The 20,364-nt window shown below is 35.9% G+C and overlaps 1 protein-coding gene across 1 annotated transcript in view; it reads left to right on the forward strand.

Moving 5' to 3' along the window:
- Nucleotides 1-20,364, forward strand: part of LOC149069404 (transcription initiation factor TFIID subunit 12-like) — a 96,201-nt gene that overhangs the window by 73,905 nt on the left and 1,932 nt on the right. The window contains exons 4-5 of the mRNA XM_089249645.1: nucleotides 346-460; nucleotides 12,929-13,017. Of these exons, the coding sequence (XP_089105771.1) occupies nucleotides 346-460; nucleotides 12,929-13,017 (204 nt within the window). The remainder of the gene's footprint in view (nucleotides 1-345; nucleotides 461-12,928; nucleotides 13,018-20,364) is intronic.

Below are 20,364 nucleotides of genomic sequence, written 5' to 3' on the forward strand. Positions count from 1 at the left end.
TATCCCTGAAAGACTACGAGTAATAGAAGAGTGAAAAAATGTGACATTCTCCGGTTCAACCTTTCTTGGAAACACATTTTGGAGGAATGTTTACAAGGAGCATGTATAGCGGTAGTAATGCATCTTTAGTGTAACTTTTGAAAGGAGAAAAAACTGGGATTTTCAAGAATATCTGTTGCTATATTATGGTGAATGCTTATTGGTATGCATAAATGCATCCCAATTTTGCAACTCTATATAAATGCATAGCTTTTGTATCTTTAACATGATCTTGTTGGTGATTGCAAATCGCTTACTCATTATATTGGACTTTATACTAGAGTTAGTATGTACTTTATTTTACAGCTTCTGCTCCAGGTCGCCGATGATTTTATTGAGAACGTTGTAAGTGCTTCATGCCTGCTTGCCAAGCATAGAAAATCTAAGGTTTTAGAAGTAAAGGATGTACAGTTAACATTAGGTATGCTTGATAATGAACTTTTAAACGGTAGTAATTTAATGTGAAACATACATTTATATGACATGATATGACATTTATATTTATTATTCATACTACAGTGATACCTCGGCTTATAAAAGATTTTTTTCATGGCTTCTCAGCCTCTGCTAACAAATGCTTTAGTTGATACAAATGTGTGTGTGCTAACATAGCAGGTTTGCATGTTATATCAAGTTTTCAGTGTCGTACCAGAAGTCAACATTATTATTGCCTGTATTGAAAAATATTAGTTTAATGCGATTCGCAGCTCTCAATTAATCGAATAACATAGCTGCCAATAACATAGCTGTCTCCCGAATTTTAGGGAGGTCTTTCGACCTCCCGAAAAGTTATTAAATCTCCCGAATTTTTACAAAAATTCCCTACATCATTTAAAAAGAATCCCCGCTTCTGAAAACAATCCCTAAGAAATTTCTTGTGGGGCAAAAAGTCTTTCGCCTCTGTTTCTTTTTCCAATTTCGAAATGACATCACACGTCGTAAATGGGAGAATAGTGGCAAATTCCTTTTTAAGGAAGTTTTACAAACCTTCTGATGGTAACAAGAAAAGTTGTTTGTATTAGCTTAGCCGCCAATAGTCCTGGATAATAATTGAAGATTATAGTGATGCTCTTGAGTCAAAACTTCCTCTTTTGTTGAAGTTATATATGTGCGATAACAAAACATGAATACTGAAAAGCAAAAAAATATTTAATTTCAAAGATACTCTTATTTTGATGAATTTCCTTTCATCAAACGTTCCAGAAAAAGGCAGACTTTTTCTTTTTGTACAAGTTGTGTGAAGGACATAAACATCGGTCATTGTGGGAAGACTGACAACATCACCCATGTGAAATCAAAAAAACATCAAGCGTCACAAAAAGTCAGTCTTTTTCAAAAATTGAAATTTTTTTCTTCATCTGCTGATGATTTTGAGGTCATTCACGCAGAATACTTGTTCACATTGTTTCTGATTGAACACAATATTTTTTTAGATCACCATTGAAGTTTTGGCCTCCAATTTCACTTGTGTTTTGCGTAGGGATTTTATTCCCAAGGGCTTAACTTCCATGTGTGTAACATCCCTATTTTATTTGGAAAAATCCCTTTTGCATTTATTAGGGAGTGGTTTTAGTATAAAATACGAGCCAGCATGAAAATCTCCCCAATTTTCATTTTCAAAAGTTGGTAGCTATTCAATAAACTTCAAGGATGAAAGTTGTTTTCTTGCCACTGGCACCTTATTTGTTTTGTTCAACCTAGGTGTCATCAAAACATTCAATGCTCACCACATGCAGTCATTGCTCATTGTTACGAATCTGTATTACAGACGTGAAAAATAGAAAACATGAAAAACAATTTTAAAAAAGGCCCATCATGTGAGGTTCGGTGGCAATTGTGCTCTCCCCCCCCCCCCAGCTTTTGAAATAATTTAAAAAATACAGCAGAAAGGGACAATTAAGGTGAAATATTTATATAGATGTATTCAGTATATGTTTCAAGAAATTGTATGCGTTTGGGACCAGAAAATTAATTTGCAAAAAACAGGAGGTTTGTAAAATCAAGTGTTGACTGTACGATGTTCGTTTGCGTAGAATTTGTGGGACGAAACTTTTTCATGGGCCAGACTGTTATCAAAAGGAAAATTCTACTTTATAAAGTCATCAGTTTTAAAATAACTTTTTTTCCAATTTGAAATATGGAAAAATAATAGCAGTTCTGATTGTAATAATTGCCAAAACACATTTTTTTCATTAAATTTTGGTTCCAATTATTTACTATTTACAGGTAAAGTTGTCTAAGTCAAATGAGGTTAATTCAAATTTTAGGGATCCCCCTTGAGTGTTTTATTAAGTTTCGTGTTGAAATCATCTGTTTACTTTGATTTCTCCTCCCACATTGTTTGGATAATTCAAAGTTTAATTAATATTGTTGGGGTGTGGTAGCCCAGGTCAGTAAGATACTCGCCTAAAGTACAGAAGGATGTTTAGAGGTGTCGCGAGTTCGATACCCAGTTCGTCCTTGTCAGAAAACTTTCCTGATGCAGGGTACAACAAAAACGGTGACTTGACCGCAGCAAAAAATTCCCCATCGAGGGATTAGCGCACAAACCTCTCGGTGAGTATAAAAAACAAGCCTGCTGTTCGGAATCTGCAATAAATTGTAGGTCCTGGTCTAATTAGCCCTTGTGTGTGCAGAAAATGACCGTGGTGCGACAAAAATGATATATATTAATATTGTTTGGGATAATGTCTTTCACAAGCACTCAAGATGGCAAAGCATGAAGCAATTTGATGGACAACAGATTTATTTTACAGAACAGTTATGTACAGCTATCACAAGCAGAGATGCATGCTAAACAGAGTCCCAGAAAGTTGACTTCTCACCAACGCAAACCGCACATGAGTGTGAAAGCCTGCATAAAGCGGAGATTGAGATGTGGTTTGGAAAGAAAATTCACATTCCTCTGAGGGGAATCGAACCACCCGTATCCAGGCCTTTGTACTTTGTATGAACAGCGGAGAGCGACATTGTTTCTCTACACAATGTATCATTTTAAAGATACATTCCTGGTTAATTTTTATGTTTCCCAATGTAAATTCATTAGATGACAACAATGATACGACAAAACAATTTTCCACTTTGACGTTTATTTTGTTGAACATTAGAATCAAATTTCAACACAACATTTTCTTGCTTATTTATCACAATAAGTTAAATTTGTAAAGTTTTATTGTTCAACAATTAGACAAATCTCACTATTTCCAGATGTCAAGGCATCTCTGACTATACTGTGTCAAGTAGAGATGGGATGAATATGCTGCTTTTTTGGCCGAATATATGTGTAAAATCTAAGCACAGCAAACTAATTTTAAGAAATCATTTAAATTGGAATTTTTTGCATAAATTAACAGTTGACTGATTATATTTTAAATATTAAGTGTGATTAAGTTATAATAAAATAACATTTTAAAGTGTGGTAAATACTTTGCCTTTCTGTGCAAGAGGTTAGGGACCATTCAAGTATTACATAAGCAGATTTTCAGCCATTTTTGACCCCCCCCCCCCGTCAGCAGCGTAGAATATTTCATATCTTGAAAAGGGGGTGTTTGATAACGTAAGCAACCTTCAACACCCCCCCCCCCCCCCCCGATGCAGACGTAATTCTCGAATGACCCCTTATGTCAGGGTGAATTTCTAGGATAAGTAAAACTTGAAACTGAAAATAAACTACTGTAATAATGTGAAAGTGAGCATGAATTACACTAGTTCACTAATTGAAGGACTTATCTAGACAAATGTATTGAGCTACTGAAAGGGGCAAAGAATATCTAGAGTGGAAAAATAAGTTGTAAATTTTGTGATGCCCTAATACACTCATGTCCATAAATTAAGGATAATGCCAGCTCCGGCAAATAAAGGTTCAGAAACAAAACAAACGTTACTTATTCATAAAGCCCATTTATTAAACAAAAGATAAGAACAAAAATGATGGTATATGTATGATACCATTCATAAAAACTACGATTTTTGCTCCCTGGAGCAATTGTAAAAAATATCTCCTGGTCGGTATGATGAATACATTGTATGTCTCCCATGTGATGAAATACAGTCTGTACAACGTCTAAGCATGCTGAGTATCAAATTATCTATCTGATCTTGGGGAAGATCACTCCACTCAGCAAGCAATGCTCTCCGAAGTTCCGATACACATGTAGGAGGTGGTTGACAGGGCTGCAACTCGTCGGCCAAGCATGTCCTACACATGCTCTATCGGATTCAAGTCAGGTGAGAATGCTGGCCATTCCATACGGGTTATATCCTCAGATTCAAGGCATTCGTTTACGATGTTTGCTCGGTGAGGACGGGCGTTGTCATCCATAAACACAAATTCTGCGCCCATGGCACCCCTAAACAAACGTACATGTTGTTCCAGAATGATGTCCCGATAAATTTGGGATTTCATGGTTCGGGTTTGAACATGCAGATCTGTTCTGGAACCCAGTATAATTCCACCCCAAATGAGCAATGCTGCACCACCATAACGGTGTCGTTCAATGATGTTGTCTTGGTGGTAACGGGCACCTTTCATTCTCCATATGAAAGTCCAACGTGAATCAGACTGCAAGCTAAACCCGGACTCGTCGGAAAACATCACACAAGCCCACTGTGACGATGTCCACATTGCATGTTCTCTACTCAAGGGTAATCGCTGCCGATAGTGAGTTGTCGTGAGCGGAACACATCTGACAGGCCTGCGAGCATATAGACCAGTATCTCCCAAACGTCTTTACACGGTTTGCCTTGAAACTGTGGTACCCGTGGCTGCAGATAGCTGACAAGACAGGTCGGATGCTGTGTTCCGTCTGCTTCTTTTGGCAGTTACTGCCAAATACCGGTCTTCATTCGGCGTTGTAACTCGGGGGCGACCTGTACTGTAACGTCTACTGACATTTCCGTTATCATGAAATCGTTGCCAAAGCCTAGAGATGACACTTTGGGCAATTCCAAGTTCCTCGGATACTTCCATCTGAGTATGCCCACATTCCAGGCGGCCGATAATTCTACCACGTAAAAAATCATCCACATGCGTCCTCTGTGTCACAACTATTCGCTTATGGCACTGAGCGCCTTAGAGAACTCTTGTGAACAATTTTACTTCTTTGCCACCATTCCTTATATACCCCCACCCCCTTACACTCTCGTCATTGTGACATACTATCGGCATCATCTGGTGGCTTCATGAAATTTGCATATCGTTCTTGCAGGTGATAATTCTACAGGTGAAATTTTTACTTTCGATTTCGATTTCCGTGTGATTCTGAATTATCCTTAATTCATGGACATGAGTGTAACTTCCAACTGTTCTTTCTACATCTTTTAATGGCAACAGAAGGACCACTCACAAACACACACACACACACACACACACACACACACACAATCTACTCCTGGAAAATTTTGCATTTCTCTCTTTCAGATGTTATCTTTCTATTTCCTAACATCTTTTTTTTCTTGTTTCGCGGCGCCAATCCAAATGTTTTCCAATATGTTGTGTATCCAATTCGTTTCCCAAATGTTTTCCACTCTGCCTCAAATCTTAATTAATATATAAGCTTACCTTACAGTTAAAGGCAGCTAGATTAAGTTCACACTATGATTCGATTCATATTGAGAAATAATGTATAACATTGTGGAAAAATTACATGTTTTAATAAACTGGCACACTATTTAATTAATAGATCTATTTGGTGAGAAGTATCATCGCTCTTACACCTAGTATCTTACCAAGGTGCAAAACAATGCTGTGAAGCATATCTTAGGAACAACGATACCAATGGAATAATGCAATACATATTTTGCACCTCAAACTTTTTTCTTAGTTTCGAAAATAGAATTGAGGGGAGGGGGGTCATGATTGTGGAATATGGTTTGCAAAGCTGTTTAGAAAAATCAAATTGAATTTCCAACATACGTTCCTCATTAGTTTCTTGAAAGGGAAAAGATGTCCCATTGTGGCCACACCTTACCAAGGCCTCCTATACAGAGATACTGTCTAGGAGCCAAGCCTCATAGGAGGCTTTACTGTTACTCACCGGATATCTGGAACAAGATCCTAGAAACTCTGAAAAGATGTTCAGTTTTGTATGTACGGTTTGTCAAAATTTTCGACGCACACACATACGTTGCACTCAGGGGCGGGTCGAGACAAAATCTCTACCCGAGCGGGACCTATTTTTGGGCCCCCTGATCTCCCCAATTAGAAAAAAAAACTTTTGTTTCAATCGCTTTGTTTTGATGTGTTCAAAGGAACAGCGATATTTTATGTCATAACACATCATGTCGAATGGTTTTTTTTTTTTTTGCCCTTTTACCTTGGCGCTCCTGCTAGAGCGGGCAGAAATCATTTCTCCTAACTTTTTTTCGCCCTGTCTGTCTGACTTGGCGCCCCTCTTACAGCGGGCACAAATAATTTTTCCTAATTTTTTTTGCCCTTTCACTTCGGATTAGCCGCCCTTCTAGAGCACACCCAATTGTAATACTCCTCACAACACAGGAAAACACTTTGGCTCTCGTTAGTAGAAAAATTGGGTGACCAAGGATGATTCCTCCATTTTTTTTATTTTTTACTGCACAACAAAAAAGGAGAGAAATTTTGTCGCCCCCACAATCTCTTGCAGGAGTAAACAAAAAGAGCTCGAGAGAGAGAGAGAGCGTGTATTTTTATCTGACCAAATCGCTATGTACTGTACATATATAGGTCCATTTCTTTTCGAAAAATAACTGTAATATTTTTAACCGTAAATTTTTTTCTCATCTCGGTCTCAATTTTTCTAGTAATGTATATGTAATGCATTTCGGCACCCCTTCTCATTTCGCGCCCGGTGCAACTGTACCGGTCGCACTGCCCTAAGACCGCCCCTAATTGAGAGTTGAGAACTTTCGTTGTTTGCAAAGTCATTTATTTTTGATTGTTTACTTCAGTGAACTAAAAAAATTAAACACAATATAACTTGATAGGTTATGGTGGCCACAGGCATGTGGTGATACTATTCTGATTGTAGAAAAAAAAGGGGGAGAAAATTTAAAATGTAAAAAAAGTAGGTCCAAATGTAAACAGAAAGAAGTTATAAAAAAAAGGTGGGAAATTCATCCTAAAAAACTCTTCAATATTGTTTATTGAAAATAGGTAGCTTTTAAATTTTTTTTAAAGGTTAATAATGAAGTATTATTGTTAAGGAGTTGATTAGGCAAAGAGTTATAGAATTTAGGGACAAGATATGAAAAATGTTTCTTACCAAATTGTTTTACAGATTCTTGGGAGTAAATATGTAGAGGTAATTCTCACAGAAGAACGAAAGATATTCAGAGGTAAAGAATATTGTTTTTCAAATAAAGTAACTATTGATTTGAAAAAACAGATGTTGAAGTTTTAATATATTTAGAGAATGGAAAAGTTGTAGTGAGGTAGTACAAAATAGTTATCAGTCTCTTGCAAAGTGATCAAAGGGTATATGATAGTAATGTAGTCACTACCCCAGGCGGATAGACCACAGAGTAGTTGAGAGTGAAAAAATGAGTAGTACAAAACTAAAAGAAAAGAATTGACATAAAATTTGAGGTAAAAAAAGTTGTACAACAAATAATGACGAGTTTGTCTCTCAACTACTCAGTTACGCTTTGGCGGCACTTTTATATAGACAAAGAAAAATTGAGAAATTTCTCCACCATTCTTGCGAAATCCCATACTTTCCTATCTATAAATTTCTCTTTGCACTATGATATCAAATCATTCGAATTGTCGCCGAACTCACCAAGATTTACAGAGAAATGTATTTACTTTAATTAAGGTAATAACGTAAGGTAATATAAGGTAATAACTACTTACAGGCAAAAAATGACATAATAAATAATAAATTAGGTTTATTTACATAATTTTCTCAACAATATATATCATTTATAATGTGTATATATATATATATATATATATATTAGGGTGGCCCTTATATTATAAATGGTGAAAAATTTACTCAACATTTTTGAAGTGCCCACCCCTTTTTTACCATAATGTGAAGGTATACCAAATATTTCTTCAATATATAAAGATTAACTCGTTCCTCATCGAGCTTGATTGAATAAAGATGGAGGAGGAAAAAAAAAATTGCTAAAAATTAAGCATTTGAAAATGTTTGTTTATTACTCATATTAAGAAATTGTATGATTTTTTGCTATAAAATTATGAAATGGCATCTTTAAAAGGGCATATGAAACAACAAATTCACTTTTTAATGACAAATAAATTTTCATTTAAGATTATCCTTCTTGCAGTCCGGGTACTGCTTTCTGTGGTCTTCGACACACTGGAGAAAAAATTGCTTCTGCTCTTCATCCACAGTTAATAGCCCATTAAAATCTTGCATCAATTTCACCTTTCGTTCGGCTGTGTCATTAACAACACTGAGATTCTAGAATGTTTCTTGTGACTAAATAACAATGGTCCCTATCCCAAAGATCTGTATTGAGATTCAGAAAGCTAATGTCGACATCTAATTTAACTTTTCTGAGAAATGAAATCTTCTATTGTTTTTTCTGGAAAAAAACAATAACATTCAACTAACTATTAGATAGCATATCTAAATTCTCAATGATTTAATTTGTAAATATTCATTAGAAAAATTTGTTAAAAATTTGATAAAAATTGACTGTTATTATAAAATCAAAGGTGAATGTTTAATAAAAGTACTGTATTCTTAATAAATAGATTGTATTAAAATTAAAATCTTACCTAAGAGAAAAGGAACTTCTCTTAGAATGAATTTTTTTTTTTCAGTATTACGATTTTTCATTTCAAATTCTTTATGATGCACTTTTTGAATACAATAGTAACATTTTTATCAAAAATTGCTAGAATGCTTGACTCTTCATTACCACAGGTGATTGCAAAATTTTTTCAAACCAATTGAAATGCCCATATTTGTTTTCGTATTTCTTCAAATCTTTCAAAAACATCAAATCATTAAATGGAGCACCAACTGCCGATGAACTTTCCAACCATGCTTTAACATACAACATCGTTAAAACAAACAAACAAATGTTCTTCAGACACTTTTAAAGCCAATATCTGTCGAAATAAAAACATTTTAAAGGAGTAAATTGCCTTTGCTATCCATCGAGCATGATGTAAAGACCCTGGTTGCTTGATTTTGATGGTCGAGTCTGAGTTCCTTTCAATAATTACTATACATAATTCAAGAAGCTCCCAATAATTGTGCTTCAGTTTTCCATTTTTCAGTGAATTAAAAAGATAATTCACATTACTCAGTATTTCGCTCTCATTACATATTTCATTCCAGTATTTATATACCCGTCCATATAATTTTTTTTCAAAATTATTCCATTGTTCTCTGATTTTTTTTTTTGAAGAAAACATCTGGATTACTAGTCACTCGAGGTAACTCATGTTTGAAAACTTCATAACACTAATTCATACATGTGGCGCCGACATGGAAAATACGTCATCTCTCGATCTGCATACTGCTCTAGAAATTTAATTGCACCTTTGATACGACCAGTATTGGAATTGGTTGTGTCAGAACAGAGAATTTGAGCCTTATCTGCCAATCCCATATCTTTTAGAACATTCCGTACAGCCATAGCTTGCTCCTTCCCTGAAGAATTTTCTAATTTTGGCACCCAGAGTAATTTTTCTTTATGTGTAACAATGATAGGTAGCCTTTCACTTTCTAAGTCTCTCACATTTAAAGCAGACGACAATTTACAATCCCAATGAACGGATACAAAACTGATTGCCCCCCCCCCCCAGAGTCAAACGTGGAGTCGACTGTTCTAATTGCTATGGCGTCAATAGCCATCGCTATCAGATGAAGCGGGAGAGGTCCAATTTCCAGCCCAATATAATATAATAATAAGAGAAAAGGGAAAAGGGGACTTGAGCCATTTAAATTGTAAAAAACATGCTCTTTCGCCTCCATCAACACTCCTTAATTTTATGGCCACTTACTTAAAGGGCCCCTTCAAAGTTTGCGTAATAGCCGCTCCGTATTCTTCTTTTTTCTCTCTCTCCCCCTATATACTGAAGCCTCTTGACCATTGTAATTGCCACCTGCAGGCAATTGACTTTATTGGCTTTATTTCATCTATTGTACGCATCCCTTCTTGGGAATATGTGCCTTCTGACTTTCTTGCTTCCTCTCTTCTTTTCTTTTCCTTCTTTTCGTACGACCCCCCCCCCCCCCACAGAAAACGTCTTCCTCCCTTATGCTTCGAAAGATCGTAGGGGGTGAACCTTGACCAATGATGTCAATTTAATACTATTTGTACCTACGTAATCCTCATCACCCAATAGAAGGATCTTTCTTTGAAGCCGGACTACCAATTAGAAATAGGGGGTTGGTACCCCTCAAAACTTTACTTTTTTGAATCTTTGAAAAATTAGAGGAGATTGATTAGTGAAAACTAGAAATCAAGTTGGAAAAAAAATGTAGAAAGAGGAGAATTTTTTTGAAAACACATTTTTCAACTGTAGCATCAGGAGCGGCGATCATCCGTGATGAAAGGGATGGAGGAAAAGGTAGGGAAGGAATTCTTACCACAATTCTAGTAAATTATAGACGTTTAGTTAAAACCTAAATTAGGAGGAATTAACCGGGGGCAGAGATGGTGAAATTAGGTATAAAATGTGATTAAAAGAGAGATATTCCAACATCAAGTTAAAATTATTATAATTGAACATACAGTATTTTGTTTATGTATTATGCAGAATTTGATATCGTGGAAATGGATTTTTCTAATTGACTTTTATTTTGTGTGAATATAACTCGTTCGTTTCATATGATCATTTGATTAAATATTAATGCTAATGAAATTTAACTGATTCTTTCTTTCATGAGTCATCGTTTTATTCTAAATGTATATTGGACCACTAGGAGCCTGGGTTAATCTGATAATTACATATATATATATATTCTTCCAGTGGTTCGATATAACATAATGTATATATGAATTGACATCATTGTGCCCCCCTAGCAATAATGACCTTGCCCCCCAGACTTCCAAGTCAATCTCCTCCTATGCCGATATCTTTGAATCGTATTTCAATTGATTGCCAGTGCATCTATACCCTAAAGATTCAGCTGCGGCTTCGAGAATAAAAACAGCATTTCTCTGAGTAATGTAGCATCGATCAAGTACAGTCCCATTAATTTTGGAGTTAAAAAATATTTCCTCCCACGTACATTTTTAATCCCTAAACGTATCGGCACATCCATGTTTTCCTCAAAAGTCATCTGGGTAATGTTTGATGAAGGCCCAGGTCAGAAATAACCTCAATGCCTGACGATTCTTCTGAATCCATCAAATTGCCAGCGATCTTAGAACTACAATGAGTCTTATTCTGTCTGTTTTCATGTTTTCTGACTCTCAATAATGACCTTTCTTCATGCTTTGCTGTAGACTCCCCCAAGACATCCCCTTCATACCGGCTCATTTACTCAGTAAAAATTTTCTTCCTTCTTCAATTTTTATAATTTCCAAAGCATTAGCATGAGCAATGTGAAACAATTTATTCAAATTTGATATAAACTTACATTCATGTTCTTTCTGCGCGTGTGGTGACATATGGCGGACATTGTTTTTGAAGATTACGCCAATAAGAGAACATTACATTTTAACTATAATTATATCATCAACAACTATTTTCAATCCACTGCAAGATGAAGGTCTCCTCTGAATTTTTCCATTCTGCTCTGTATGATGTTTTAGCCATCCAGTTGCCTCCAGCATGATCTCGTCAATCCATCTTGCTTGGGGACGCCTTCTTGGACGTTTAACACCACAGGGTACCAATCTAGAATATTTGGAGTCCATCTGTTGTCCTGTCTTCTTGCAATATGTCCAGCTCATTTACATTTCACACGTTTAATTCTTCCATGATGTATACCTTTGTGTGGTTCCTTAACCAAGTGATTCGTTTTCTGTCTCTCCTAGTGATGCCTAGCATACATCTTTCCAAGCTTCTTTATGTTGTCTGTAGCCTTTGTATCGTCTTGCTTGCTTGTGTGTCGACATTTCAGCTCCATAAGTCAGTGCTGGTAGCACACACTGGTTAAACACTTTTCAGGCATAGTGGCATGTGACTCTTCAGAATTAGTTTTTGCCACACAAAAGTGCTCCATCTATATATGTCTCTTATCTGAATATGTACGTTCAAGACTTTCTTATCATTCAAGAACACAGAAAAATTTCTGTAATTACTTTCAACTGCGAGTGCAATAGGGGAACATCATTGGGTGACTCAAAAAGACAATATTCATATCTACATTCACCTGTGAATTGTTTACTGATAATTGGGTACGTGTGCAGTAGGCAATGAGCCCAGACCTAAATCCTCTGGAAAACCTTTAGGAGCCTATTATTTCTGTTATATACATAAATGTGCCCATAGTTTTCAAGTACTACCACATTAAAGTATCTTATTAAAAAAGTTGTCTCCTCTGAATCCCTGTCTTCAGAAACTAGTTAACAGTATGCCGGATCGAGTGTGTCAAACAATTAATGACAATAGCTCAAAATGTACTTTAAATATGCTGTCCATCCGTATTAGTGGTTCTCAAAGTGTGTGTTAACACGTAAGCTGTCCTTATTAATGTGTGCCTATTCAATACCATGAAACGGTTCTTTGTAAGACTATTCTATAGAGCTGCAAAAGATAAAAGTTTGAGAACAGTTTGATATACAGTACTAAAAAAAAAGTTTTCATTTTTATTATTACAGTTCTTGAGTAAAATTCTGTTGCAGTAAATTTCACCGGCGTATAAAAAATTCATGTATAAAAAAATGTGTGCAAAATGTTTGATTTGTTATTTAACTAAAACAATTATTAAAAATATTTGAGACAATCTTTATATGTATCTTATATGAATCTTTGTAGAAAAAAAATGGAATATGTGGATACCAGGATTTGGATCTGAAGAATTGAAACCGTACAAAAAATCTGCTACAACAGAAGCGCACAAACAAGTATGTATATTAATTTTACTTATTTAAATTTCAAGCATATGCTAATATTAAATAGTTTCACTTGGCTGAATTCTGATGTGAATTCATAAATTTTTATGGTAAGGATTATATGGTAAACATTCTAGATTTTCAATAAATGGTTCTAGTGTTCTGTGATATTGGTAATCACGTATTCCTGCATGTGTTGAGTTTTCAACAAGAAAACGGCACCATGTTTGTTTACATTGAATGATTTAGATGGCTTTGACCACCTTTCATACAATTTGCCTGAAGTCTAGGTGGCATGATATCACAAGGACTTTTTTTTCATGTAATGCAGACACGGGTCACTTTCTAAAACAGAAAAAATAGTACATAGTCAATATTTGTTTTTTTTCATTTCTATACTTTTCATGTTGAATACAAATTGCATATTCATGCTTGTTAACAAGCATCCTTGAGTGCCGGCTCTTACAATAAGCGTTTGACACTTCCACTGATGTATAGAGCTGTCGACTTCTCAGATTTAACCTGGCAATGTTGGATTTCACAACATTTAAAGGCTTGCGGATTATGAAATCATATCGTCGGTTTTCAATTATTGTCATCAACATAAAAAGAATAAAAATGGGAAAAAAATTTACTTTGTGCTGTTTTTTTTTAAAAGTGACCCTCATTCACATTACATGGAAAAAGTTCTTGTGACATTAAACTATCTAGAGCAGTGTTTCTGAACCGCCGGGCCGTGACATCAATCGTACCGGGCCACGAGAATATTCTTATTCATTATACATTACCCTTTCATTTTTCAAAGAGTATTTTCACGAATAACTAATTGGTTTATTTCACTATTATGGTACATATTATTTTAGTTTTCAGTCTAAAAATCATACAAAGGAAGATGAAAAACCCTCCTAGAGTTCCAGATCAAAGGCTTCCAGCCGCAATTGTAAATTATAAGAATTTGGAGGATTCCTTTTCCCCTTATTGCACTGAAAATCCTTCATTTTGTTGCAAGGCCCAACAAGGAAACATATCTCTGGTCCTTCCCTCCCCCATCGAAACTAGTATTTTTAATTGTGTTTTTTTTCTTTTCGTATTTTTGAGTATCCGTCTTCATGAGACCCAAACAATACAGCAGGGGTGGGGAATGTTCTTCCATACTCTCCCTCCCTTTCCCCGAAAATATCCTACTGCTTCAGGGCTCTCTCTGTTGACAACCAGATGACCCTGTCGTTTGCGTGTCCACGGTTTGCCATTGTCGGCACCACAGAAAATGTCCTGAAGACAAAAAATAATGCCATGAGAAAACTCTGCATCCCACGTTCCTTGGAGACTGGAAAAACATCTGTGCTACTCGCCAAGCTGCATAACTTCAAAGGGGAATAATTGCGAGTGATTAGGAAAATTTCCGGGCAATAGAAAACCACCATCGACCATTTGGACCCGTTTATTTATGGCCAGTGGTAAAAACCTCTTCACGATTTAGTATGTGTTCTCAGAAAAGAACGAAGTATTTCACATATGCGTGGCAAATCTCAGAGACTAATCAGTGAAGCACCATCTGTATACAGAAAATAATGTGTTTTTGAATCGGTCATCAAGGTGCACATAACTACTGGTGATAACTCGAATACTGTTTTCTTTGCAAAAACGCAGTGAATTACGTTGCGAAAGTTTTCGTTTTGATTCCTTTCCCAGAGTGTGGATAGGTTCACAAATCTCAATTTTTGTTAAAAAATAGAGAAAAGTTTTAGAGTAGAAAAATCGCGATCAAAATTTTGTAATTTATCAAGTTACACAATTTAACATAAGCATCTATCCTGAATATACCAAAAAGTGTTTCGCCCAAAAATGAACAATTTTCTGCTCTTCAGCAGACTTTTATGGTGAGTTACAATATAGATGATTTTTTTATATCATTACCTTCTTTCTAGCTAAGATTAAATGCAAAGTTCGATTTTAAAATATATTTTACACTAAGTTATTAAAAAAGTGCTAATAAATAAGTGCTGCATTGATGTCAGCTCAAAAAAAATTCCATTGCCCACTATGAATGAAAACTTCATATTTTTACACACTATGCGAAATTAGTCTAGAATTGAATATTAAGACGTCTCGATTGATTTGTGATCAATTGAATTTTTTAATGAGGTAGAAGCGCAGAAATGAAGAAAACGTTGAGGGGGGCTGAAGGTTGCCATTTGTCCCGTATATATGGGCTCAAGCCCTTATGCAGGAGAGTGAGTGGAGTGTTGCATTGTATATTGATTATTGGTGGCTCAGCCATCTCGTAAAATATATTGGGAGCGCTCAAACAGCCTCAGTACCCAGGTTCTGGCGCTTAAGCAATGATGATGTTTACTGCAGTTGCTGATGAAACGCTTCGTTTATGTTTTGACTTCTGCACGTTATTAATACATTACCGGAAAAAAAATGTTGCATCACTCCGCAAGAAAATAATGAATTCAATTCATTATAAATGGGTTTTAATTAATTAAAATAGATTAAATTAATTAATCAATTAAAGAAGGGTTTAATTAATTGATTAAATGGGTTTTTAATTAATCATCTCACAATCAAAATGTAATTGGTTGTTTATTAATTAACTTTATATTAACGTTTATTTATTATTAACTTTTGAACGAGTAAACTATTCTAGACCGGGCCGTAAATTCTCAGCAATTTGATTCACCAGGCCACAGTTCCAAAAAGGTTGAGAACCACTGATCTAGAGCAAGAGTTTACAATGTAAAACTATTTGTGGAACCCTTGGTTAATAAGGCTTTTTCACAAAGCCCTTAATGGCGAGTTCTGTAGAACTCAAATTTTTGAATATTTATATAAAAAAGAAAAAAGGTGTCTCTACAGCTGATTTGATAGTATCGTAGCTCCAGGGCAAAACAAAAGAGGGCTTAGGCACCATCTCTTAATTTATATATTTATTGTCAGAGATCATTGTGCCAGATCTTATAATGGAAGGCCTCAGGCAAATGAGGTTCTCATGTCATGTTTGGGTGGGACACTCTTTGCATTCAGGGATTATTTTTGAGTTCTGGCGTTTGATCATGATAAATCCCCAAAAAACTTTCAACGGCTGGAAATCTGTGATCTATAGACTACAGGCACGATAGCCTGTATGAAAGGTGGTCAAAGCCTTCTAAATCTATAAATATTAACAAACATGGTCACACACCTGTTTTCATGTTTAAAAATTTTTCATACGAGTGTTTCATTGTGTAAAACAGCTGGCAGATTATTCAATCACCATATTTTCTCTATGTGTTACTATACTGACAAAATTTCATTGCAGAAATTACAAAAAATCAGGGTCTATATATTAGAAAACATAGGGGGTAAATTCCTTAATTTATTGCTGATGGGCAGGAATATAAGAGGTTCTATAAATATTAGAAACTAGCTAACCCATTGTCTCTCGTGTGGATTTAGTAGTCTGAAAATTACTCGGCACTGGTTCTCCATACTCATCCCACCCATACAGCATTTAAAACCATCATGATCTTGGGGGTTTAATTTTCAGAAATCCTCTCATAGTGGGTGTCTATATTAAGAAATATAATACTCACCAAATATCATATATTTATAGTTTTAACTTGGCGCCATGATTGCCCAAAGTAACCCTTACCAGTTGAATTTTGAAAAATCGATTTTTAGTGAGTCTCCAATACTGAATAAATTTAGTACTTTTTATTTCAACAGTTTCAGCTAGACATGATTTTTCTATGTAACCTTTCAACCCCCTTATTGGTCAGTGTTTTGTGACACCCCCCCCCCCCCCCCCCGTTAGCAGAATTTTGTCAACAGCTTAGAATATTTCATATCTTCAAAAAGGGGTGGTTGATGACGTAAGCAACCTTCAAACCCCCTCAATGCTGATGTAATACTTGAATAACCCCTATCAGTGATTTATAATCTTGGGTATATGAACTCTTTAAAGCTTTATATTTAGTTTAGTTTTATATTTTCTTTCTGAAGACACTTAATCAGAGGAAACAACTTTAAAACACAAAGCTGCTGACAAAAAAAAACTTGTATTTATCACACGGCTGTTAATGGAATACAATAACAATTATACAGGAATTTTGGCAACCAAGGGCTTATCCCTGATAAATGATTGCTGATTAACGCTACGTAAACAAAGTCATATCTTTGTCAGTTGCTAAATGCTGTCACCAAGACGTTTTTCCTGTTGCCCTAGATGGAAATTACCATGGCTGCCCTCTATGGGTGTTTTTCTGAATGATGACGGCAGTCATTGACGTCACGACATGAAAGCTCACATAAAATCTAATTTTCTGCCAAAATCCGGAGTCTCCTGCCTAAATCCAGAGAGTTGGCAGGTCTGAGTTTTGAAACCCCTTTTAGGTCAAATTTCGAAAAACACTTGTCATGAAATAAAACCATTGACCGCATATCATGTTTATAGCTTCGGCGTGTTATAGCTCAGTGATTGGAATCAGTCAGGATATGTTATTTTATATGTATTGATTCATGGCAGCATTAAAAAATTTTTATTAAAACATTTTTCTTTAGAAGAGACAGAAACCAAATAATAAAAATATGTAAATACATATGAATACTATGTTTCATAAAATATGGGTAATATTTTTGCATCCAAGGAACATCATACTGGACATCATACTCGAATAATTCATCATCTGGTGGCAGTGGCAGCAATTGCAAGTTTTGCCTTGAGTTAGGCCCAACCATTTATGTACGGTGCCGTTCAGTGCACACTCCAAGAAAAGATTGAGACATTCGTTGCCTTTGTAGTCTAGTGTGCTCATCTAGAAAATGAGAGGATGCGGGTTTGATTCCCATAAGAGCAGATGAATTTTTTTCTTTCTGGAATATATCTTTGCATCAGCCAGCTGTTAAAAACCTCCATAGGGATAGCAGAGAGTGACATCATCCTAGGATAAGTCGCCATCTGGTGGCAGTGTCAGCAATTGCGATCTTTGGCGTGTTCGCAATTCAGATTGTTCGCAAAGGACAGATTGAGATATTCATTACCTTTGTAGTCTAGTGGTCTGGGGGCTCACCTGGAAAGTAAGAGGACGTGTGTTCGATTCCCTGCAAGAGCAGACAATCTTCATATATGTTTGACTTGTGTAATATAGTCAAACCTCGTTAGTGCGTCACCCGGTTATCACTTCACTCTGCTTACCGGGTCCCTTTTTGGAAGTCCTAATTGTCCTCTGGTAGGAATTGGCACATCTATGGCTTACTCCATTTAACGAGTCACTCTGCTTACTAAGTCATATTTTTGCTCTCCCAAGAGTGACTCATTAAAGAGGTTTGACTGTATAACTTATTTTGATTCTTATTGTACCCACAAAAAAATTTAAAATTTACCAATGTATGTATGCCAGATTTTCATGAAGTTACAGAATTATTTTACCTTCCAAAGATTGGGTAGATTCAATTTCACTTGATCTGTGTATATTATAGAATGGTGTGAATTCTTAGAAATGTGGCTGTAAAAAGTATAGGAAGCATTTTTGAGGAAAAGTGGGCAGACAACTTTTGCTGAATGTATTCGATTTCAAATATTTTATTTGCCACGGTGTTGATATTATATGCTCCAAATTGCTAAAAAACAAATTGGCGGCCTTAAAAAATGAGACCCTGATAACTTTTGAAGGAGCAGAAAGAAAATAGTGATCTCGGTGTCAAACATGTTTTAGGGTATGCTGAATCCAAATATTATGAAAATAGTCAATATACTATTATTATTCATTAGAGCTCAGCATGATGGTCTGTGGGACTTTCATATTCTTCCATTCAGAGTAATGCTTCCATACTTTCACCACTACGATCACACCAATTATGCAAGATAGGGATGTGTGCATATTGCAGCGATGAACCAGCCACCTGAACTAAAGGGGTGCAGTGGTAAGATGCTCATCTTCCACTATGATGGTTACCATCTAGGTCCAGGCAAGAACAACAGAAACACGTTCTTTACCTTCCGAGCGTGGGGCAACCACCAATAGATTACGCTTTCATTTACCACCCTATTCCACTGGTTGGAAAATGTCGTAAGGCGATACATGACTGGAGTTGGTGTGCGGTAAAGCAGCTACTTGAGGATGTAAAAAAAGCATTTCAGAAAGGAAATTTGGTTGTCAAAGAATCAAATAGACAATTCAACCAAGTAGATCCTGATCACAGCCTGGGGTGGTTGAATGCAATTGGAAAGAAAGGTGGTGGCACCATTGAAATAACAAAAACAAATTCTGCATTGGTAAGGTGGGTTCTGTCAAACAATATAAGGGCCAGCATAGCATTCAAAACGAGGACATTATTCATGGTTGACTGTAAAGACATAACGATTCATTTACAATGAATCTACTTCCAGAATTGTAAGAGACAATATTGAGAAAAACAGCATTACATGTTTCTTATCGAAATTCAAGGTACTTGCAGAAGATGTTTATTATCGGACATTGCCACAAAGGATTTAGCTATTTCAGATAGTCAAGATATTCTCCAGTCAAAGCCAGACACCTTTCTGAAGGAAAAGATGATGGCTCTTGATAAAAGTTACATACATCAAGTTCAGAGATCTTGTACATAAATCAAATGCAAAGAAATTTAAGTGCCTCTATGAAGTTAAATTGGTAGTAAGTGGCAAGAAAACTATTTTAAAAACTGACAGGAATATTCTCCAGTGCCTCGTAATTGCCTGAGAGACAGGTTGTAATTTGTATCTAAATTGCATTTTGTGTCATGAAGTAATGCCAGTTCCAATCTCTCTTACCAACACAAACGGAAGTGTGAAAACAGGATGAACAACACATTCTAACTAATGTGATGGCCAAGGATGTAATTTATCACCAGATAATTCTGTCTGCATTATGCCTTATAATACATGATGAAGCATTACAGTTGTTGCACTTGGAAAGCTTGCAGGAGTTTTTAACTTTAGTCAATTGGCAGATGCATTTTCTTGTTATCTCTATGGGAAGAAGCTTTAACAGGATTAATGCCAATTTTGATCAGTATAATGAAACTTCAAAGCTGGAACAAGGTATAAGGCCTTGAAGCATGCTCATTTAGCAATGAGAGTTATAGAAAATTAACCATGCCAATCCCCAACAAATTCAGAGACCTTCTTGTTAAGTCAGAGAATACAATTGGCCTGTTTTCTCTCTAATCATTTCATCAACAATGCTCCTGCAGGCAAAACATCTGTTATTTCTGGTGGATTGTACAAGGATGATGTATGGACAATCAACCGTGATTCGTCTATTGAAGGACTGCAGGCAAACCATGAAAAATCGGGCATGTGCATTGTCCTTCACTGTCTCCTTTGTTTCACATGATGCACATGTATTGAGGCTA

The sequence above is a fragment of the Pholcus phalangioides genome, unplaced genomic scaffold, assembly GCF_987345545.1.
Source record: "Pholcus phalangioides strain wild (caught in Gottingen) unplaced genomic scaffold, Ppha-v1.0 ptg000022l_1, whole genome shotgun sequence".
NCBI lineage: Eukaryota > Metazoa > Arthropoda > Arachnida > Araneae > Pholcidae > Pholcus > Pholcus phalangioides.